The sequence below is a fragment of the Oryctolagus cuniculus genome, chromosome 20 (genome assembly GCF_051225735.1).
Source record: "Oryctolagus cuniculus isolate XC-2025 breed Fujian yellow rabbit chromosome 20, ASM5122573v1, whole genome shotgun sequence".
NCBI lineage: Eukaryota > Metazoa > Chordata > Mammalia > Lagomorpha > Leporidae > Oryctolagus > Oryctolagus cuniculus.
This window is the reverse complement of record NC_142886.1, coordinates 20,874,726-20,898,479: the sequence shown is the minus strand read 5'-3', so window position 1 is coordinate 20,898,479 and position 23,754 is coordinate 20,874,726. Positions and strand designations below refer to the sequence as shown.

The following is a 23,754-nucleotide window of genomic DNA, read 5'->3' as shown; positions in this document are numbered from 1 at the left end:
TTGCATTCTATTGGCGAGAATTTTATTGAGGATTTTTGCATCTATGTTCATCAGGGATATTGGTCTGTAATTCTCTTTCAGTGCTGCATCTTTTTCCGGCTTAGGAATTAAGGTGATGCTGGCCTCATAGAAAGAATTTGGGAGGATTCCCTCTTCTTCGATTGTTCTGAATAGTTTGAGAATTGGAGTTAGTTCTTCTTTAAATGTCTGGTAGAATTCAGCAGTGAATCCATCTGGTCCTGGGCTTTTCTTTGTTGGGAGGGCCTTAAAAAGGCCTTCTAATCCTTTCTCTCTCTCCATGCCTTCAGGAACTCCTAGAACCCGAATGTTGGTTTTTTAAATAGTATCCTGTAGGTTCCCAACAATATTTTTTAGATTTCTAATTTCCTCTTCTTTTCTTTGGTTTGACTGTATCCTTTCCTGTTCTCTGTCTTCTAAGTCCGATATTCTCTCTTCTGCTTCACCCATTCTGTTTTTAAGGCTCTCTAATGTGTTTGTGATTTGATCTATTGAGCTCTTCATTTCATTTTGATTTCTCTTCACTATCACACTTTCCTGTTCTACTAGTTTCTGCGTTTCATTTTGATTCTTCCTTAAAATTTCATTTTCACGAGAGAGATTTTCAATCCTGTCCAATAAGGATTTCTGTAGTTCAAGGATTTGCTTTTGAAAACTTCTAAATGTTCTTATTATAAATTTTTTGAAATCCGTATCTTGCATTTCTTCTATCTCATCATCTTCATAATCTTGGCTTGGTGTGTTTTGTTTATTTGGAGGTGTCATAGTGTCATCATTGATCTTGTTCCCTCGATTTCTGTGTTTATTGCTTGGCATGGTTAATTCTGTTTCCCTTACTGTGAGTTTTTTTTTTTTTTATTTTATACTATGCCCGTGTTAAGTGGACTGCCTGCTGTTGGAGGAGCCTTGGAGGCTTGAGATGGGTGTGGCCTGAGAGCTCTGCTTGGTTCTTCAGGGTTACAGGTGTGCAAAGGTGACACCCTCAGGTTATGCGTGGTAAATCTCTCTTTATTTATTTATTTATTCATTTATTTTATTTTATTTTATTTTATTTTTTATTCAGGAGGTAAGTAATATTGCAAGGCTGAGCAGAATGGATGGTATTTAGCTTCAGATCTCTGGCTTCTATGCAAAGAGTCAGTGCAGGCTCGGTTACTCCTATGGACTCCCACTGGGTTGCCTAGGCTACTGAATTGTAGCATTAACTCTCCCCTTTTATTATGTATATCCCATCTCTTTGTCTCTTGCTTGCCTTTGCAAGGTTGGCAGAGAGTGGAACTTGTCTGTACCAGTACGCCCCCACCTTTTTATTTATTTATTCATTTATTTATTTATTTATTAATTTTTCCTTCTCTCCTGTGGTCAGTCTGTTGAACTTTCCCGCTTCAATGCCCGCTTCCCTCTAAAATTCTGTCCGCCGTTTCCCCGCCAGTGTCTCCGGTTACTGAGCTCACCTCCACTTCCAGCGCCAATGTGTGGACTCGGAGCCCTGGCGTCCCTCCTCTCCCCAGGTTTTGAAATTCTGATGTAGTTAGGGCACCTGTGGTGATGGTGGAGTTTGCAGAGATTTTCACCTACTCTTTCCTGAAAAGAGGATTTACACTGGCCAAGGAGCCAAAGTAGGAGATCTGGTGTGCTCTGTTTCCCTCTCTTAGTTTCTGTACTGTTTAGGTTTCCTGTCATTTGTTTACTAAATTTTTTCGTCAATCTTAAAATTCAGTCCTCCCTTTATTGATTTGCTTCTTTTCTGTGGCTGAGGTGAGTGCAGGGCCTCTGTGTTAGCTACTTGGATCTTCTCCACTTTTTGCTTTTAAAATTTTTTTTTAAATTTGACAGTGAGAGAGACAGAGAGAAAGGTCTTCCTTCCGTTGGTTCACTCTCCAAATGGCCTCAATGGCCGGAGCTATGCTGATCCGAAGCCAGGAACTAGGAGTTTCTTTCCTGGTCTCCCATGCAGGTGCAGGGGCCCAAGGACCTGGGCCATCCTTTACAGCCCTCCTGGGCCACAGCAGAGAGCTGGACTGGAAGAGGAGCAGCTAGGACTAGAACCCGGCGCCCATATGGGATGCTGGTGCCGCAGGCGGAGGATTAACCTAGTGTGCCATGGTGCAGGCCTCACATTTTGCTTTTTAAATTTGAAAAAATTTTTAGATGTAGCCAATTGGATTTCTCTCTCCTCAACAGGCAGGAAACTGCTACTTTGCATGCAGTCAAAGAGAGTGTTGGCACTCATGCCTGTTGCTTGCCATTAGGTTTTCACTATCTTTCTTATAGTACATGAAAGACATTTAAGAATAATCTTTTAATATTTTTATTCTTAAAGCTACTAATTCCTTTTTGTCTTTTGGTCGTAGACAGAATTCTGAGATGCTTCCCCTTGATGCCAATGCCCTTGGAATATTTCTATAACTCCCTCCCCTGGACTTGGGTAGGATATGTGACTTGTTTCTCCCACTTACATGGCAAATGCAATGAGAGTTTGCAGATGTAATTAACATCCTTAAGTAGTAGGCTTTCAGTCAATCAGAAATCTGCCTAGGCAGCCCTGAGATACTCAGTGAGTCCTTTTAAAAATATCTAGAGGTGTGGCTCTGCAGATGCCAGCTGCTATGAGTTCTATAGCTGGAAGGAAATGAAATCTACAACAACCTAAGTCTGGGAGTGGTCTTTGATGCCAATGAAACTAAGCCAGCAGTGTGCTAGTTGTCAAGTGCATAGTGCTGTGAGCCATGCCATATTCCTCACCCATGGAAGCTGTGAGATAATGTATGTTGTTTTAAGCTTCTGAGTTTGCGACAAATTATTATACAATATAGAGAGATTGAGAGATCTTCCATTTGCTGGTTCACTCCCCACATGGCTTCAATGTCCAGGACTGGACAAGACCAAAGAAAGCCAGGAGCCAGGACCTTCTTCTGGGTCTCCTATGTTGGTGCAGGGACCAAGCACTTTGGTTGTCTTCCACTGCTTTCCCAAGTATATTATCAGGGAGCTGGATCAGAAGCAGAGCACCTAGGACTTCCCCTGGTGCTCATATGGGATGCCAGCATCACAGGCAGCAGCTTTATTCACTACACCACAACGCCAGACCCCATATGAACATTTTAATGAACTAACTTTGGGGTTAAGCTTCTTTATACACTTTGTTTGGAAAAGCGAAATTGAAATGGATAGATCTGGGTAACCATAAGCCATGTGAAAACCAAAACTAAACTATATTGATTGATGAAAAGGAGTGTATTAGGATTCAGTACATGATGTAGGCTGTGTGGTGAGAAGACTGCTGTCACCATGTTGTGATTGGGCAGTGGGCTCTGTGCCAAGACTCCAAACATGTGTCTCACTCCTTGTTACCCCACAAGTATGCTTGCCTTCCTGTCACTATTGTGGGATTATATGGGGAAAGAGAACTCATTATACAATAAACACATGTTTTATTTGTAGGAGGTCTTCCTGCATGTGCCTTCTAAGTGCAGGATAATATGACACCTAAATATCACAGAATGAAGTCTTTATAAGGTATCTATTATTAAGAAAGGACAATGGAGAAACATAAATCAATAAAGATTCAAAAAGTAGGTTGTTCGCATAGATACTGCAGGTACAGGATGCCAGCTTGTATTTGAGAGGAAGAGAAATTTGAGTTAGATGCCAATGTTTCTTAAAATGGAATAATGTTCAAAGAACAGTATATGAAGAATCCTTATGTATCCACCATCCACATTTGGCAATTACATGCCTATTTCCAATCTTCTTTATTCCATTGGAAACTCCCTCTCTCAACATATACAGTTTATTCTGACTCCAGTCCATTTTATTATTTCAAATGTGTTCCCAATTTAAGAATTCCTTTAGCCTCACTGTCTTCTTTCTCTTTCCCACCCTTCCTACCTCCTTCCAAACCTTTCCTATCTCCTCTTTTTATTCTCACTTTCAGCATCACAGCTCTGATGGGCCACCCCTGCCAGGACACAGATCCATAAAGGTCAGCTTGGGACCCTGAACACCTCAGAGGGAGGAGCCAGACCAGAAGTTCCTCATACCCTGTGGTTTTTTTTTTTTTTTGCTCTGGACTAGTGACTCCATACTGACTGCTCCATAATGGCAATGGGTAGGACCCTGATATACACCAGGATCACTCTTCCGCTGCTCTGGCTGGGGGTATCTCTGTCCATACATGGCCTCTCCCAGGTCAGGCCCTCCCAGCTTTTCAGCTCCCTGGAAGTGGTGATCCCCTCGAAGGTGACCAGCAGGGGTAGAGGTGCAGGCGGATTGGGGGCCAGAGGCACATTGTCCACATGAGGGTCAAGAGGCTGTTGGTTTCCACACACCTCCCTGTGTTCACCTACACAGAGCAGCATGGCCTCCAGGAGGATCATCCCTTTGTCCCTGATGACTGTTACTATCATGGTTACGTGGAGGGGGCCCCCGAGTCTCTGGTTGCCCTCAGCATTTGTTCTGGAGGTTTTCAAGGAATGCTACAGATAAATGACCTCACTTAATTGAAAACGAATCTTGATGTGAATGGAAGGGGGGAGGGAGAGGGAAAGGGAAGGGTTGCAGGTGCGAGGGAAGTTATGGGGGGGGGGGAGCCATTGTAATCCATAAGCTGTACTTTGGAAATTTATATTCATTAAATAAAAGTTAAAAAAATCGAACCTATTAGATACTCTACAACATTTGAGCACCTGGTGTATCAGGTAGGCAGTGATGAGACAAAGTCCCCACACATGAGATGTGGGTTAACAGAAGAGTCAATAGCACACCAGTTGGAGTTGCAAGCATCATATATTTCCACTCTGAAACAAAGTTCCTACGTGGGCTGGTGGACACACCAGCGGTTTGTTGAGCTGGGAGTTGTTGTGGACCATGTTAGATTTCTTTATTCCCAAAGTAATGTGTCAGTTGTGTACTATGAAGTATATGTTATCAATATAGTAGATGAATTTTATCACCCTTTGGAGATTGATGTATTTTTAATTGGGATTGAGATCTGGACTAAAAGAAACCCAATTTCTACCAATGATGACCTAGACCAAGTTGGGCAGGATTTTTCTATTTGGAAGAGTACAAATTTGCAACATGATGCTGCACATCTTTTCATAAAAGAATTAAATGGCCTGAAGCTTGGCGTTGCCTATTTTAAAGGAATCTGCCTATATCCTTTTAACTGTGCAGTTGATGTTTTTGAAGACAAATGGTTATCTGTTTTTGCAATTACTGTGGCCCATGAGCTTGGTTGTAATTTGGGTATGCTGCATGACACGGAATGGTGTGTGTGTGAACAAGAGTGGTGTGTGATGTGTCCCAGGAGATGAATGACAACAAAATTCAGCAATTGCAGTTATGCTAATTATTTTGACAATATTTTGGGATCTAGACTTTTTTTTTGACAGGCAGAGTGGACAGTGAGAGAGAGACACAGAGAGAAAGGTCTTCCTTTGCCGTTGGTTTACCCTCCAATGGTCGCCGCCACAGCCGGGGTGCTACGGTGGGTGCATCGCGCTGATCCAAAGGCAGAAGCCAGGTGTTTCTCCTGGTCTCCCATGTGGGTGCAGGGCCCAAGCACTTGGGCCATCCTCCACTGCACTCCCGGGTCATAGCAGAGAGCTGGCCTGGAAGAGGGGCAACTGGGACAGAATCTGGCGCCCCAACTGGGACTAGAACCCGGTATGTTGGCACCACAAGGCAGAGGATTAGCGTAGTGAGCTGCGGCACCGGCCCTAGACTATGCATTCTTGCTTCTCCATTTCATGGGAATATCTACAGGTTGAAGCACTGTGGAAATCAAGTGGTCGAAGTTGGAGAGGAGTGTGACTGTGGGTCTATACAGCAGTGTCAACATGATCCCTGTTGTTTGTTGAACTGTGTTTGAAGCCTGGGGCTGCTTGTGCTTCTAGGGTTTCTTGCAAAGACTACAAATTCATGCCATCAGGGACTTTATGTAGACAGCAGGTCAAACTATGTGACCTTCCAGAGTGGTGCAATGGGACATCGCACGAGTGCCCAGATGATATATATGTACAATATGGTATGCCCTGTGATAGTAATTCTTACCGCTTTAAAAAGATGTCTAATAACCATGATACTCAATGTAAAAAGATTTTTGGCCGAGAGGCAAGGAGTGCGTTTGAGATTTGCTACAATGAAATGAACACCCAAGGAACTCGTTTTGGCCACTGTGGTATTGAAGGCACCACATATGTAAAGTGTATGGCTCCTGATGTCATGTGTGGGAGAGTTCAGTGTGAAAATGTGCTCACAATTCCCACACTGATAGAACATTCTACAGTGCATCAGTTTCACCTCAATGGCACCACTTGCTGGGGCACTGATTATCACCTAGGGATGTCCATACCTGATATCGGTGAAGTGAAAGATGGCACGGTGTGTGCTCCAGGCAAGACGTGCCTCTGCAGGAAATGTGTTAGTATGGTTCATCTGCCAAAATACTGTGAGCCTCTGCATTGCAGCATGAGAGGAGTCTGCAATAATAAGCAGCACTGCCACTGTCGCCGTGGGTGGGCATCTCCCTACTGCAGTTCCAGAGGCTATGGAGGGAGTATGGATAGTGGTCCGCCTTCTAATATCAAGCTAGAAGGTTCCCATATGGAAGGAAATATGGGTTTCTTGTTACCATTACTGCTCATTTCTTGGGTTGTTTTATGTTTATTTTGCTTCCTTGTGCTGTGTACAAAAGAGAGAAGAGGAGAAAGAAAGTGATAGAAAAGATGAAGAAAGTGAAACAAACAGAGCAGAAGGAAAGGGAGAGGAAGAAACAGAATGAAGACAGGGAGAAGAGTTAAAGGAATAGTAACAATCATACTTTTTTAAAAAGAATTTCTAATTTTTCTTTTAATAGCAGAGAAACAGGACTTGTCTATCTATAGGTACACATATGTAATGGTTTCACGATTTAGGACCATAAGCGTTAGATATGATAGCACATGTTTCCTGCATTCTGTTACTTTTCAGTGTGTTAACTAACACTAAACATTCAGTCTCCCAGTGTTGTCTCCCTGTTTTTCTCAAGCAAAGGCCCACTTTAAAACTGCTGCCTTTTGACTGAGAATGGGAAAGGGAGGAGGAGGTGGGGTGGGAGGGCAGGTATGGTGGGAAGAATCACTATTCCTAAAGTTGTACTTATGAAATTTGTACTCATTAAATCAAAGGTTTATTTTGGGAAAAATAGATATATAAACTTTCTTAAAAAGTGGAGAACATGGTGATGCTAGGTCTATGTTCCCACATGGAAACACTTAATAGGAATACACTGAGAAGCAGCTGGCCTTTTAGTTAACACTGTCAACATAGTGTGAATATGTACTTATTCATTCGTTTATGTTATCTATCTGGCTCCTCTAAGTACTTGAATTTATGATCACCATTTTTGGTTCTCAAAATCTCTCTCTGTTATACTGTGGAGAGTTTTACTACAATGTGTCTTGGTGAAGATCTTTTCTGGTCATGTTTATTGAGAGTTCTATGTACTTCCTGTACTTGGATGTCTCTTTCTTTCTCCAGATTGGGGAAGTTTTCTCTTATTATTTCTGTAAGAAGGCCTTCTAATCCTTTCTTTCTTCCACACCTTCCTGAAACCTCTAGGATCTATATGTTGGCTTATTTGATAGTATCTTGTAGATCTCCAACCATTTTATTTTTTAACAATTATTTATTTATTTGAAAGTCAGAATTACACAGAGAGAGAAGGAGAGGCAGAAGGAGAGAGAGAGGTCTTCCATCCGCTGGTTCACTCCCCAGTTGGCTGCAACAGCTGGAGCTGTGCTGAACTGAAGCCAGGAGCCAGGAGCTTCCTCTGAGTCTTCCCATGCTGGTGAAGGGGCCCAAGTACTTGGGCCATCTTCTACTGATTTCCCAGGCTATATCATAGAGTTAAATCAGAAGTGGAGCAGCTGAGACTTGAACCTGCATCCATTCGGGATGCTGGCACTGCAGGCAGTGGCTTTACCCGCTATGCCACAGCACTGGCCCCCAGCCGTGTTTTTTAATTTTCTAATTTCTTCTTCTTCTTTTTTTTTTTTTGGTCTGACTGTAATATTTCCATAAATTTGTCTTCTAATTCTGATATTCTTTCTTCTGTCTCACCTATTCTGTTGTTAATGTTTTCCACTACATTTTTATTTGATCTATATTTCAGTTAATAGCCATTCAACAAAGGAGAGGTGTTAAGAATCTTTATCATGAAGCCATGTTGAATCTTATCAAATTTTTGTGCAAGTTTTGAGATGTTTACATGACTTTTATTCTTCTGTTGAGGTGATTTGTCATGTTTACCAATGTGCAAGTGTTGAACCATCTTTGCATCTCCATGATAAATCCCACTGAATAGTGATGCATTTACATATTTTTGATGTAGTGTTGCTTTGATGTGCTAATATTTTGTTGAGAATTTTTCATCTATGTTCATCAAGGATATTAGTTTATCTTAGCTTTTTGTGATGTGTGTGTGTGTGTGTGTGTGTGTGTGTGTTGGTATCAAAGTAATCCTGGTGTCATAATAATTTTGCAGAGGTCCATCCCTTATAATATTTTGGAATAATTTGAGAAATATTGCAGTTCCATTTTAAATGGTTTGCAGAATATAGTTTTAAACCTATCAGATATTTAACTTTTTTAATGGGAGAGTTTAATTATTACTTCAATGACATCATTGGTTTTGGTCTGTGCAGATTTTCTTCATTTTGTTCATTTAATCTTGCTTGTTAGGTTGTTTGTGTACAGGGATTTATCAGTTTCTTCCAATTTGCTAGCATACAATATTTCGTAGTAGGTTCTTAGGATCCTTTATGTTTATGCGGCATTAGTTGTAGTATCTAGTTTTCACTTCTAATTTTTTTGAGTTTTTTTTCTATTGTACTCCTCATTAGTCTGGATATAGGTTTGCATGTTTGGTTTATCTTTTAAAAATCTGCTTTTATTTTTAATATTTTGCATTGATTTTTCTTTAGTTTCAATTTCATTTATTCCCTCCAAGTATATTTGGGTATAATTTGTTCTGCTTTGTCTAAATCCTTGAGATGCACTGTTCACATTTTTCTTTGATATTTATTATTTTTAAATATATATGCATCTCACTGTAACTCTACCCCTCAAATAAATAAAAGCTTTTAAAAAATGAAAATACATGAGTATTTGTTAATTTTCTATTCATGTTGATTTATAGTTTTAGTCTATTGTTGGAGAAGAAACATGATGTGTATATGTATATTTATTTACTTTTAAGATTTATTTTTTTTATTTGAAAAGAAGAGTTACAGAGAGGCAGAGGCAGAGGCAGAGAGAGAGAGAGAGAGAGAAAGAGAGAAAGAGAGGTCTTTCATGTGCTGGTTCACTCCCAAAATGGCCACAATGGCTGCAACCAGGCCTATCTGGAGCTAGGAGCCAGGAGCTTCCTCCACGTCTCCCTAGTGCAGGGTCCAAAGGACTTGGGCCATCCTCCACTGCTTTCCTAGGCCATAGCAAAGAGCTGGCTCAGAGGTGGAGCAGAATGATTCAAACAGGCACACATATGAGATTCTGGCACTGTAGGCGGCAGGACAGAATGGAGTTTAGCAGTGGCTGTTATGTAGCAACCAGGGCCTGGGGCCTTAGGTTGGATGCAATATATGTTCATATTTTGGAGCAAAGCAGTCACTCATACCCCAGTAAGTCTTTGCCTATGCCAATGTCTTGCATTATCCACAATATTCTGTCTTAGTAATATGATGGTTTCAGGTATTAGATTTGAATCCTTGGTCCAGTTTGAGTTGATTTTTGTACAAGGTGTAAGGCAGGGTTCTTGTTTCATAATTCTGCATGCAGAGATCCAATTTTCCAAGCACCATTTGTTGAAGAGACTGTCCTTTATCCCGGGATTGATTTTAGCTCCCTCGTCAAAGATTAGTTGGTCATAAATGAGTGGAGTGATTTCTGGGGTCTCTATACTGTTCTATTAGACCCAAATAACTTTTCTAGCCTGGATTAAAGTCCATTTCCCAGCATGTGGAATATTGCTATAATTAAGACTTCCCTTCTATGGTAATGGTGAGGTTTGCAGGGAATTTCAATTATCTTTGCCAGGTAAGATGAAGTTTCCTTAGCCAAGGTACCAAGGTAGGAGCTGTGTTGTGCTCTGATCCCCTCTCTATGTTGGCTTTCTGTGTCTCTGCTTTTCAGAGTTCCTGTTACTTCTTTACTAGCTTTCCTCAATTAATCTCCTGGAAATGCAGTTCTTCCTGTATTGTTGTGGTTCTTTTCTGTGGCTTATGTGAGTGTAGGGTTTCTTAGCTGCTTGGATCTTCCCCACATTTACTTTGTAAATTTAAAACATTTTTAGATACAGCAATTGGATTTCTCTCTTAATCCACTGACAGGAAATTGCTACTTTGCATGCAATCAAAAAGGGTGCTGGCATTCATGCTTCACTAACTTTGAAGCGCATGAAAGGCATTTAAGAATACTCCTTCAATGATTTAAATGTCATAGCTACTATTTCCTCTCCACATCTTGTGGTGGGCAGATAACTCAGATGTATTACCTTGGAATGTTTGTGTAACTGCTCCCATGGAATTGGGCCTGAAATGTATCTTGCTTCTTACTGAATATATGGCAAACATGATGTGATTTTGCAGTTATAATTAAAATCCTTAACTTGTATACTTTTGGATGATCAAAAGAATAGTCTTCCTACACGGCCCTGAATTACTGGGTGAGTTCTTTAAAAAATCTAAATGTGGGACTCAAAACAGATGCTATATCCTGACTCTGTAGATGAGTTCTTAGTTAAAGTGATAAGTTTAAGTTCATAACTGATGATAAAGATAGGATTAAATGACAAAGGGATCACATGAATAAGACCAGTGTCTGCTAATAATAATTGATAGAATTAAAAAGGAGGAAAAATCCAACATGGGAAATGGGATACACAGCAGACTCATAGAATGACAAATGCCCTAAACAGCACTCTGGCCTCAGAATCAGCCCTTAAGGCATTCAGATCTGGCAAAAAAGCCCATGAGAGTATCTCTGGCATAGAAAGCCAAGACACTGCGACAAAAATGGCCCAAATGAAAGATCTCTGTGAGATCTCGGTGGAAAGAAAGGGCCATAAAAGAAGGAGGTACCTTTTTCTTAAGGGAGGAGAGAACTTCCACTTTGATTATGGCCTTGTCTAAAAAGGTTGGAGTTTGTGAACTCAAGATACTTCCATAGCCTTCGCAGCTCATGACAAGAGCCTCGGGTAATTACTGACTTCATAAATAAGAGTGTCAATTGTTAAATCAACAACAGTTGATAAATTTAACAATCTAACAATTGTTAAATCAATCAACACTGTGCACTTGCTCCCCATGTGGGACCTCTGTCCTTAATGTGTTGTACTATGAGAATTAACGGTAAAACTAATCTTCAAAGAGTACTTTATACTTTGTGTATCTGTATGGGTACAAACTATTGAAATTTTTACTTAGTATAGAGTTGATCTTCTGTATATAATTAAAAGTGAATCTTAATGTAGAATGGGATGGAAGAGGGAGTAGGAGATGGGATGGTTTGTGGGTGGGAGGGTGGTCATGGGGGGAAGGACAACTATAATCCAAAAGTTGTACTTTTGAAATTTATATTTACTAAGTAAAAGTTTTCTATTAAAAAAAGAATAGCTGCAGGAAATGAAATCTATACAAACCTGACTAATTTTGGAAATGGATCTTCACCCAGTATGGCCTTTTATGCCAATGAAGCTTAGCTGGCAACCTGCTTGTTATCAAGTGTGTGGTAATGTATGCCATGCCCATACTCCTTGTCCATGGAACCTGTGAAGTAATAAATGTATGTTGTTTCAGGTTGCTGAGTTTTTGGTGTTTAGCTTTATGGTATAGAATACAAATACACTTCAAAGACTTGGCACATCTCATTTGCTTATGACCACTTTCACAATGCTACACCATTAGAAGTATTAACTACTGACAGTTTAAAAAAATATTTATTTAATCAGAGAATGGGGAAGGGAGTGGAAAGGGAGAGCACCCATAAGCTGGTTAATTCCACACATGCTTGCAAAAGCTTGTACTTGGCTGGGCCAAAGCCAAGAGCAAGAAACTAAATCTAGGTCTTCCATGTTTGTGGATGAATCAAATTACTTGAGCCATCCCTGCTGCCTGACAGGGTCTGCATTAGCTGAAAGCTGGAGTCATGAACTAGAGCCTGCAAGTGAGCCTATGTACCTTGATGCAGTGCTTTAACTATTAGGCTAACCACTTGCTCTTTGTCAACATTTTATGAAGTCATCACGGTGGATAAAAATAATGTGCAGACTGCCATTCCCAGCTTCACAGACCAATTATGAATTTAAGGTTAGGAGTTCAACATTGTTAATCAGCATATGAACTGTTAGCCATATGCTACTCAGCTCTTTGGTGAGAGGTAATGGCCAGTGACACTCCTCTGTGTTAAGTGCTCTGATAGTTTATACTCTTTCGTATTTCATGTACTCATGGTGGGCTAAATGGATTTCATGACGCAATATTGTTTATGACTTGAGTTTGAGAAATGCTGGAATAGGTTGACATTGAGCAAATGGAAGTGTGGTAGGAGAGTGTTTCGAGAAATTAGAAATAGCTGAATGTTCCTGACTGTTGCAGAACAATAACCTTATAGTGGTTGACGTTCTATTCATGTCAGAGGAAGGGCTATGATGTGATACCAATCCATTAAGTTATTTTGAATGCGATGTTTGTTCAGGATCGTCTTTGGAATGATACATTGATGATGAGACGGACTTGTTACAAAGATGTTTTACAGTACACATTTCTATTATAACCTCTTCATATAGCTGGTACTTCTCCTACTTTAGAGATACTTTCCCTGAGGTTTAATCCAGTGATCCCAGTTTCTTCTGTGGCATCCAGTAGCCCCCATTAGTTTTGGAATCCTACCCAGATTTGCCCATGAACATCATTAATGATAAATACCGATCATTCTCTGTACAGCTAAATCCACATGTGTCTATATTCACTATATTGAAGCCTCCAATGTGTGCTAAAAGAGTATGTCCAATTTTGTTTGAACTTCTTATTTCAAATATGAAATGGTTAGTGATACATTGGTGCAAAAGTTGGGGAATTGCTAGATTGGCTTTATTCTTACTCAAAAATTTATGGTTGCAACTTTGAATGTTTTTCTCTAATTTTAATTATTTCTTTCCTCCTACTATTTTGGGTTTGGCTTGCTGTTATTTTCTAAATCCTTGAGATGGACTGATAGGTCATTTATTTGGTACCTTTCTAATTTCTTGATGTAGGCACCAGTTGCTATAAACTTCCCTCTCACAGTTTTTGCTGTATCCCATAAGTTTTGATGTGTTGTATTGTCTTCATTCATTTACAGACTTTTTACTTCTTCCACTGTTCATTCAGAAGCATGTTATTTAGTATCCATGTGTTTGCATATGTTCTAGAGATTCTTGAGTTGTTAATTTCCAGCTTCATTCCATTGTGGTCAGAAAAGGTGCATGGGGTGATTTCAGTTTTTTTTTTTAATTTGGTGAGACATGCTTTATGGTCCAGTATATGTTCTATTCTAGAGAAATTTTCATGCAGTGATGAAAAGACTGTGTATTCTGCAATTATGGAATGAAAGGTTCTGTAGATATCAGTTAGGTCCATTTGGCACATAGTGTCAATTAACTCTGTTGTTTCTTTGTTGATTTTCTGTCTAGTTGTTCTATCCATTGATGAAAGTGGGGTGTTGAAGTCTCCAATTACTATTGTGTTGGAGTCTGTGTTTCCCTTTAGATCCATTAGTATTAGTTTTAAATAGCCAGGCACCAAGGCATTGGGTGCATATACATTTATTATAGTCACATCTTCCTGTTAAATTGATCCCTTAGTCATTAGATTGTGCCTTCTTTGTCCCTTTTAACAGTGTTTTTGTTAAAGTCTGCTTTGTCTAATATTAAGTTCAGTACACCTGGTCATTTCTGATTTCTGTTATCATGGAATATCTTTTTCTATCCTTTCACTTTCAATCTGTTTGTATCTTTGTTGATGAGGTGTGTTTCTTTTAGGAAGCAAATAAAAAAAAATGGATCTTGTTTTTCAATCCATTCAGCCAGTCTGCGTATTTGAATTAGAGATTTAGGCCATTTACATTCAAGGTTAGTATTGATAAGTAACGATTTGACACTATCATTTTTTAGTAAGAATAATATTGCTGTGCTGTATTTCCTTTGTGCTTTTACTGGGAGATTTTCTGCATTCACATTCTTTCATAATGACTACCTTTCTGTAACACCCAACTTTCTACAGTGGACAGATCAACTAGAGAGAAAATCAACAAAGAAACAACATAGCTAATCTATACTATGGATCAAATGGACCTTACAGATATCTACAGAACATTTCATCCCACAATTTAAGAATACATTTTCGTTTCATTAGTGCACGGAACTTTCTTTAGAATAGACCATATGCTAGGCCAGAAAGCATGTGTCAGCAATTAAAAAATTGAAATCATATCATGTATCTTTTCTGACCACGATGGAATAAAGCTAGAAATTAATAAGATTCTCTAGAAAATGTGCAAACACATGGAGACTAAATAACATACTTCTAAATGAAGAGTGAGTCATAGAAGAAATGAAAAGGATAATCAAAAATTCTTGGAAACAAATGAAGGTGACAATACAACCTATCAAAGCTTATGGAATACAGCAACAGCAGTGTTAGAAGGAATTTTATGTCAATTGTGCCTACATCAAAGAAATTGGAAAGACATCAAATAAATGATCTATCATTGCATCTCAAGGACCTAGAAAAACAATAAACTTAACCCAAAAGTAGTAGAAGGAAAGAAATAATTAAAATTAGAAAAAATTGAAACAAAAAACAATACAAAAGATCAGTGAAATGATGAGCTGGTTTTTTTTTTTTTTGAAAAAATCAACAAAATTGATACAACATTATCCGAACTAACCAAAAAACAGGGAGAAGACACACCAATAAATTCAGAGATGAAAAAGGACATGTACGAATGGATACCACAGAAATAAAAAGAATCATCAAAATTACTAGAAACAGCTACATGCCAACAACTTGGAAAATGTAGAAGAAATGGATAGATTACAATCTAATGAAATTGAGTGATGAAGACACAGAAAACCTAAACAGACCAATAACTAAGACAGATATTAAATTAGTATTAAAACCCTCCCAACAAAGAAAAGCCCAGACCAGATAACATCACTGCTCAATTCTACTAGACATTTAAAGAAGAACTAATTCCAATTCTTCTCAAACTATTCAAAACAATTGAAAAGAAGGGAATACTCCAAAACTCCTTCTATGAGGCCAGCATCACCTTAATTCCAAAATCAGAAAAAGATACAACAAAGATAGAGAACTATAGAACAATATCCCTGATGAACATAGACCATAAACAAAATACTAGCTAATCAGATCAATAACACATCAGGAAAATCATTCATGTGTACCAAAATTAATACCTGTCTGCAGGGATAGTTCAGCCTCTCAAATCAATAAATATGATACATCACATTAACAAACTCAAGAACAAAAACCATATGATTATCTCAATAGATGCAGAGAGAGAATTTGATAAAATATAACATCCTTTCATGATGAAAAACTTTAGCAAATAAGGTATAGAAGGAACATTCCTCAACACAGTAAGGCGATTCATCACAAACTCATGGGCAGCATCTTATGCAGTGGGGAAAAAGTTGGAAACATTCCCACTAATATCAGGAAACAGACTAGGGTGCCCACCCACACCATTGCTATTGATATAGTACTGGAAGTTTTAGCCAGAGCCCTTAGGCAAGAAAAAAAATCAAAGGGATGCAAATTGGAATGGAAGAAGCCAAACTACCCCTATTTGCAGATAACATGTTATGATATATAGGGAAACCAAAAGAATCCACAAAGACACTATTGGAATTCATAAAATAGTTTGGTAGAGTGGCAGGGTATACAGTTAACACAAAAATCACTAGCCTTTGTATAGTAAAGAACTTTGTATAGAAAGAACTTCTAAGATGAATCTTATTCATAATATTCAGGAAAAAAAATCTTGGAATAAATTTAATCAAGATTGCCAAAGATATTTATGAGAAAATTATAAAACATTGCTGGTGCCGTGGCTCATTTTGGCTTATCCTCTGCCTGTGGCGCCGGCACCCCGGGTTCTAGTCCCAGTTGGGGCACCGGATTCTGTCCTGGTTGCTCCTCTTGCAGTCCAGCTCTTTGCTGTGGCCCAGGAAGGCAGCGGAAGATGGCCCAAGTGCTTGGGTCCCTGTACCTACATGGGAGACTGGGAGGAAGACCCAGCTCCTGGCTTCAGATTGGCCCAGCGCAGGCCATAGTGGCCATTAGAGGAGTGAACCAACGGAAGGAAGACCTTTCTGTCTCTCTCTCACTGTCTATATCTCTCTGTCTGTCTGTCTCTCTCACTATCTAACTCTGCCTGGCAAAAAAGAAAGAAAATTATAAAACATTAAAGAATGAAATAGAAGGAGACATAAAAAATACATAGAAGGTATCTCTGTCCATTCATGGCACATTATTAGAAGCTGTATTGGAAGTAGAGCAGCCAGGATTCAAACTAGTGCCCACCTGGGATGCTGGCACTACAGGTGGCAGCTTAGCCATCTATTCCACAGCACTGGCCTTAGCTAAAGCAATCATAAACAACAACAAAAAAACAAACTGTAGCTATCACAATACCAGATTTCAAGACATACTCTAGGGCAGTTATAATCAAGACATATAGATGGGCAGAAAAGAAAAGAGTCCCACTACACCAATGCCTGCATCTACAGCCAACAATTCTTAGAAAAAGGAACTACAGTGAATCTCTGGAGAAAGGATAGTCTCTTCAACAAGTGGTGCTGGAAAAATTGGATCTTTGTGTACAGAGGTATGAAACAAGGACCTTAGCTTACACCTTATAAAAACTTAATTCAAAATGGATCAAAGATCTAAATCTATTACCTGATACCATCAAATTACTAGAAGAGAACATTGGGGAAACTGCACGACATTGGCATAGGCAAAGACTTCTTGGAAAAGACTCTAGAAGCATAGGCAATCAAAGCCAAAATTAACAAAAAAATTATATCAAGTGTTGCAAAAGCAACACTTAACAAAGTGAAAAGGCAGCTGATCAAATGAGAGAAAATATTTTCAAACTATGCAACTGGTAAAGGATTAATATCCAGAATCTATAATGAGCTCCAGAAAATCAACAAATAGAAAATTAATAATCCAGTCAAGAAATAGGCAAAGGACTTGTATAAGCATTTTTAAAAGATGAAATTCAAGTGGTCGACAGACACATGAAAAAATGCTCAGGATCACTAGCCATCAAGGAAATGCAATTCAAAACCACAATGAGGTTTCACTTTACTCCAGTTAGAATGGCTCTCACACAGCAGTGAAAAGCAGTGAATGCTGGTGAGGTTGTTGGAAGAAGCATGGAGATTCTTTTTTTAAAGATTTATTGATTTATTTGAAAGGCAGAGTTACAGAGAGGCAGAAGCAAAGAGAAAAAGGTGTCTTCTATCTGCTGTTTCACTCCCCAAATGGCTGCAATGACCAGAGCTGGGCTGATTCGAAGCCAGGAGCCAGGAATTTTTCTGGTTCTCCCACTTGGGTGCAAGGGCCCAAAGACTTGGGTCGTCTTCTACTCCTTTCTTAAGCCATAGCATAGAGTTGGATCAGACGTGGAGCAGCCGAGACTTGAACCTGCACCCATTTGGGATGCAAACACTGAAGGCGGCGTCTTTACCTGCTATACCACAGTGCTGACCTCTGGAGATTGTTTTGAGATCTGAAAATAAATCTACCAAATGACTCTGTCATCCCACTCCTGGGAATTTACCCACATGCAATGAAATCAGCATTTTAAAGACTTACTTTACCCCCATGTTTTGCAGCTCAATCCACAATATCTTAGACATGGAATTTAACCAGATGTCCTCAACCAATGACTGGTTAAAGCATATGTGGTGTATATATAATGTGGAATATTACTCATTTATACAAATGAATGGAATACTGTCTTTCAACAAAATGGGTGCAATTGGAAACCATTATATTTAGTGGTATAAACTAATCCCAAATAATAAATGCCGTATGTTTTCTATGATCTGTGGAAACTAATGAGTACAAAAAATATAATTTATAATTATTTACATTGCAGTCTGCATAAAATTATTTCTGTGTATGAACTGTTGAGTGGAAATGGCTTAAAATCTAAATGAATGCAATTATTATTTTGTAACCACAAAAGGAAATATTTAGATATTACATTGTCATTGGTTCTGTTTTATTGAAGAAACTATGAATGACTATTTCACAAAGATTTCTGCATATGGGTGAAATGATCATTTTTGTATTCAATTATTGTTTATAACCATTGTCTATATTCCCACCAAACTAGGTTAAAAAAACAATGAGTTTTTATAATCCGTACAAATTGTGTTCCACTGAACATTTTCATGAACTTACTGTAGAGTTAAACTCCTTAATGTGACTTTGTTTGGAAAATTGATATTGAAATGGACTGATATGGGTAACCATAGCCTTGTTGAAACCAGAAAATGGTCTATCTTTATTGACCAAGATGAGTGTAGAATCAGTACCTGATGCAGGCTGTGTGGTGGAAGGCTGCTGCCTCCATGATGTGGTTGTAGGCATGTGGACTCTATGTCTAGTTCCCAAACTCATGTCTCATTCCTTGGTAACCCACCAGTATGCCTATCTTCCTCTGACCATGGTAGACTACTGTGCAGAAAAGAATTCATTATTAAAAAAGCAATTGTTCAATTGGAGATGTTTTCTTTGCTTGAACCCTTCAAGTGGGAATTTTATACTTACTAAATAGAACAACATGTGGTATACCTAAGATGCCTATTGATAAAGGGAGATGGAGCAATCTGCATCAATAAAGAAACATAAAGTGTTTTTTCACATACATGCTGAACATGCAAGATCCTAGCAATTTTTAGGGTGCAAGAGAAATTTGAGTCAGATGCCAATGTCTTTTAAGATGGAAAATTTGTGTGATTTTAGTTTAAAAAAATCATATATAGTGAATCCTCATGTGTCCAACATCCACATTTGACCATTACACACCTATTTCCAGTTTCTTTACTCCATGGAATGTCCCTCCCCCAATATATACTGTTTAGACCAAATCTAGTGCCTTGTATTGTTTCAAATGTGATCCCAATTCAAGAATCATTTTAGTCTCACTTTCTTCTTTCTCTTTTCCACCCATCCTACCCACTCCCACCCCTCCTTTCCTAGCTCCTCTTTTTATTTTCACTTTCAGCACTGCAGCGCCGATGGTCCACTTCTGCTTGAACACAGATCCATAAAGTTCAACCTGGGACCCAGAGCAGCTCAGAGGGAGGAGCCAGACCAACAGTTCCTCATACCCTGTCCACTTTAACCCTGAACATATGTCTCCATAACGTCTGCTCCATAATGACAGTGGGTGGGGCCCTGTTGCACACCACGATCACTCTTCTGCTGTTCTGCCTTGGGGTATCTCTGTCCATTCATGGCCTCTCCCAGGCCAGGCCCTCCCAGCATTTCAGCTCCTCAGAAGTTATGATCCCCTTGAAGGTGACCAGTGCAAAGGCTCCAGGATGGCTCTCCTACCGCATGCGGATTGGGGGCCAGAGATATGTTGTTCACATGAAGGTCAAGAAGCTGTTGATTTCCACACACCTCCCTGTGTTCACTTACACAGAGCAGCATGGCCTCCAGGAGGATCATCCCTTTGTCCCTGTTGATTGTTACTATCATGGTTACGTGCAGCAGACTGTGAAGTCTCTGGTTGCCCTTAGTGCCTGTTATGGAGGTTTTCAAGGAATGCTACAGATAAATGACCTCATGTATGAAATTGAACCCATCAGACACTCTAAAGCATTTGAACACCTGATACATCATATAGGCAGTGATGAGACGGAGTCTCCACACATGAGATGTGGTTTAACAGAAGAGGCTATAGCTCGCCAATTGGAGTTACAATCATCTTATATTTCCACTCTGAAACAACGTTCTTATGTGCCTTGGTGGACCCACCATCGGATTGTTGAGCTGGGAGTGCTTGTGGACAATGATAGATTTGTTTACTCTAACAGAAATGTGACACTAGTGCAGACTGAAGTATTTCATGTTGTCAACATAGTGGATACCTTATATCACCCAATCAGTGTTGATGTAATTTTGACTGGGGTTGAAATCTGGAATGTAATGAACCAAATAGAGACAAAAGATGACTTAGATAACGTTTTGCAGAGATTTGCTGTTTGGAAACATATGAGTTTTGATCCTCGTCTTTGGCGTGATACTGTACATCTTTTCATAAAACAACTACATGGTGAAAAAGTTGGTGCTGCCTATGTTAAAGGAATATGCCGGAGTCCTTTTAACTCTGGAGTTGATGTCTTTGAAGATAGAAACTTTACCCGTTTCGCGCTTACTTTGACCCATGAGCTTGGTCATAATTTGGGTATGCAGCATGATGAGAAATGGTGTGTGTGTGAACAACAGTTTTGCATAATGAATGCTGAGAGAAAGAACTCAACCCAATTCAGCAACTGCAGTTATGGCCAATTTTTTGACAATACTTTGGATACTGGAGGATGTATTTTCACTCCTGCAAATCCACGGAGAATCATAAGGTTGAGGTTCTGTGGTAACCGAGTGGTTGACAATGAGGAGGAGTGTGACTGTGGTTCTATACAGGAATGTACACAAGATCCCTGCTGTATGTTGAACTGTACACGGAAGCCTGGGGCTGCTTGTGTTTCTGGAAGTTGTTGCGAAGACTGCAAATTCATGCCACCAGGGACTTTATGTAGAGAGCAGGTCAATCAATGTGACCTTCCAGAGTGGTGCAATGGGACATCGCATGAGTGTCCAGATGATGTATTTGTGAAGGATGGCATCTCCTGTAGTGACAATTCCTACTGCTTTGATAAGATGTGTAACAACCATGATACTCAATGTAAGGAGATTTTTGGCCAAGAGGCCAGGGGTGCATCTGACAGTTGCTACCAAGAACTGAACAGCCAAGGAACCCGTTTTGGTCACTGTCATATTGATGAAACAACATATATAAAATGTTCGCCCCGTAACGTCAGGTGTGGGAGAATTCAGTGTGAAAATGTCCACCAAATTCCAGAACTGAAAGAACATATTACAGTGCATCAGTTTCATTTCAATAATACTACTTGCTGGAGCACTGATTATCATTTAGGGATGTCCATTCCTGATATTGGTAGAGTAAAAGATGGCACGGTGTGTGGTCCAGAGAAGATATGCATTGGCAAGGTATGTATAGGTACAGGTATCCTGAGAGGTTACTGTAAGCCTCAGGACTGCAACATGCATGGGATCTGCAACAATAGACAGCACTGTCACTGTCACTTTGGATGGGCACCTCCAAATTGTACTTTGCAAGGCAATGGAGGTAGTGTGGACAGCGGTCCAGCTCCTGAAAAAGCTGTGGAAGAGCTGCCAGTGCCAATTAAGAGAAAATTGAGTTTGTTGTCACTATTACTCCTTATTCCTTTGATTTATTTATGTATAATTTGCTACTTTCTGCTATGTAGGGGAGAAAAGGAGAAAAAGGAAAAAGAGGAGGAAGGAAGTGAAGAAACAGAAACAGAAACAGATGAGTGAGCAAAGAAAGAAGAGGGATGAGGGAGAGGAGGCTCATACTCATGCTTCTTTTAAAAGAATCTATACTTTTCATAATAGAAAAACAAGACACATCTAACTGTTTAGACAGAAAACATTGCTACCTCATGTCAGGACCATAAGCAATAAATATGAAAGCATGGCATTCCTGCATGTTCTTATTTACTTTTTAGTGTTGTAAGCAACATTGGACATCAGTTTCCTCAGAATTTTCTCATTGTTTCTGGAGCAAAGACCCAGAAAAAGCACACATTAAACATTCTCTCACATCTTCACTCTACTGGGTAATTTATGGCATATGTATCTACAAAGTTCATTTCTGTTTGGCACAACTGTATTTGAACAAGAGAACAGAAGAATTAACCTGGAGTGACAGATGGGTTGAGAAAGAAGTTTTCTTTCCTTTGTTCTTCCCATTTCTGGAAGCATAATTTTTGGCTGAGACATTTACCTGGTAACCCAGATCAGTTTAGATACCAGTTTCATGGTCACTGTTAGAACCACCTATATTCTTCCTTAGAATTACTAGCAGCTGTTGACCACCAACTCCCTCAGTGATTGTGTTGTGGTTTGGATTGACTGCGGGTTCCTCTTGTGAGTTCATGAAGCTCCAGTACTAGCTTGGTCACACTCTCCTTAGAGATCTCAGCCCCTGTTTCACATGGAGTTCTGTAATGGCCTGTGCTATAATGAACACAATAAACTACCCCTGTTTTACTTTCCCTAGAGGTGTGTGGGGCTTTCTGTAGTTATCTTCCTTGTTGGTTGTTGTCTCCAGAAGCAGACACTGAGTTGGAGTCTAGAATGAAAGAGTTTATTAGACACCAACAGCTGTGGAAAAGAAGATAAGTCAGAGGTGTGGATGGGAAATTGGATTACACTGCCACCCTGGTCATTCTGGCAATGAAATATTTTTTTAAGGGAAGGGGTTTATTGGTGGGGGAAACCCGGCAGACCAGAGGGAAGGGGCAAAGAAGGAAAAAGAGAGAAGGAGAACATAAGAGAGAGAGGGAGAGAGAGAGATGTGTTTTGGAACAGGTCTTGTTAAACCTTTGCTGGGAGGCGGGCAGGGAAGTAGGAGCAGCTAATCTCATTAGGGTGGGGGTGGAGCTTACACCTGTAGTTGAGACATGTGGTCACCAGGCTTCCAGCAATGGCAGTGGGGGCTAGAGCCTAGGATGTTGCCAGGGTGTAGATTGCACCATAGATAAGACTGCGTCATTTTACTAACGTTGCCCCCTTTTGTTTTTGTAAAGCAAGAGTTGTGTGGGATTACATTAGCCCCCAAAGTCCAGAAGGAGTAGAGGGACAATGATCTTTTTTAAAAAAATATTTATTTTATTTATTTGAAAGAGTTAGAGAGAGAGAGAGAGAGAGAGAGAGAGAGAATGTGTCTTCCATCTGCTGGTTCACTCCCCCCAAATGACCGCAATGGCCAGAGCTGAGCTGATCTAAAGCCAGGAGCCAGGAGCTTCTTCCAGATCTACCATGTGGGTACAGAGTTCCAAGGACTTGGGCCATCTTCTACTGCTTTCCCAAACCATAGCAGAGAGCTGGATCTGAAGAGGAGCAGCTGGGACTCAAACCAGTGCCCATATGGGATGTTGACACTGCAGGCCAGGGCTTTAACCTGCTGCACCACAGCGTCAGCTCCTGGTGATCTGTCTTTAGAGCTACTTCTTGTTGACATGGGGTGACAAGGTACTCCCTGCTGGCATGGGGTGTTGTCTCAAGCTGCTGTCTCCTGGGTGGGGAACCGAGTATATCCCTGTAGCAGGATTTGGTTGACCACCTGGTTGGTGAAGGTCTTGATTCATTCCATTATCACCTCCTATAGACATTTAAGCAGACATGGTAGCATAAAAGAGTGAGAATAGCAACCAATAATCCTAAGAGTAGCATTAACCATGTAATGAGAGGATTTCATAGAGGAGAGGAAATGAGGGGGTTCTCTGGACCCCTGTGAAGATTGCTTGATGGATGTGGTTTGAAGCTGATCCCAACC

General features: G+C 39.9%; 1 protein-coding gene and 1 pseudogene across 1 annotated transcript; both read left to right on the top strand.

Annotated features, from left to right (window-relative positions):
* Nucleotides 1-4,080: 4,080 nt before the first annotated feature.
* Nucleotides 4,081-7,013, top strand: LOC100342750 (disintegrin and metalloproteinase domain-containing protein 20-like; annotated as a pseudogene).
* A 7,918-nt stretch (nucleotides 7,014-14,931) lies between these two features.
* On the top strand, nucleotides 14,932-22,477 carry LOC100343004 (disintegrin and metalloproteinase domain-containing protein 20). The gene has a single exon (XM_089322211.1). The coding sequence runs from the start codon at nucleotides 19,524-19,526 to the stop codon at nucleotides 21,729-21,731; it is 2,208 nt and encodes a 735-aa protein (XP_089178337.1). The 5' UTR covers nucleotides 14,932-19,523; the 3' UTR covers nucleotides 21,732-22,477.
* The last annotated feature ends 1,277 nt before the right edge of the window (nucleotides 22,478-23,754 follow it).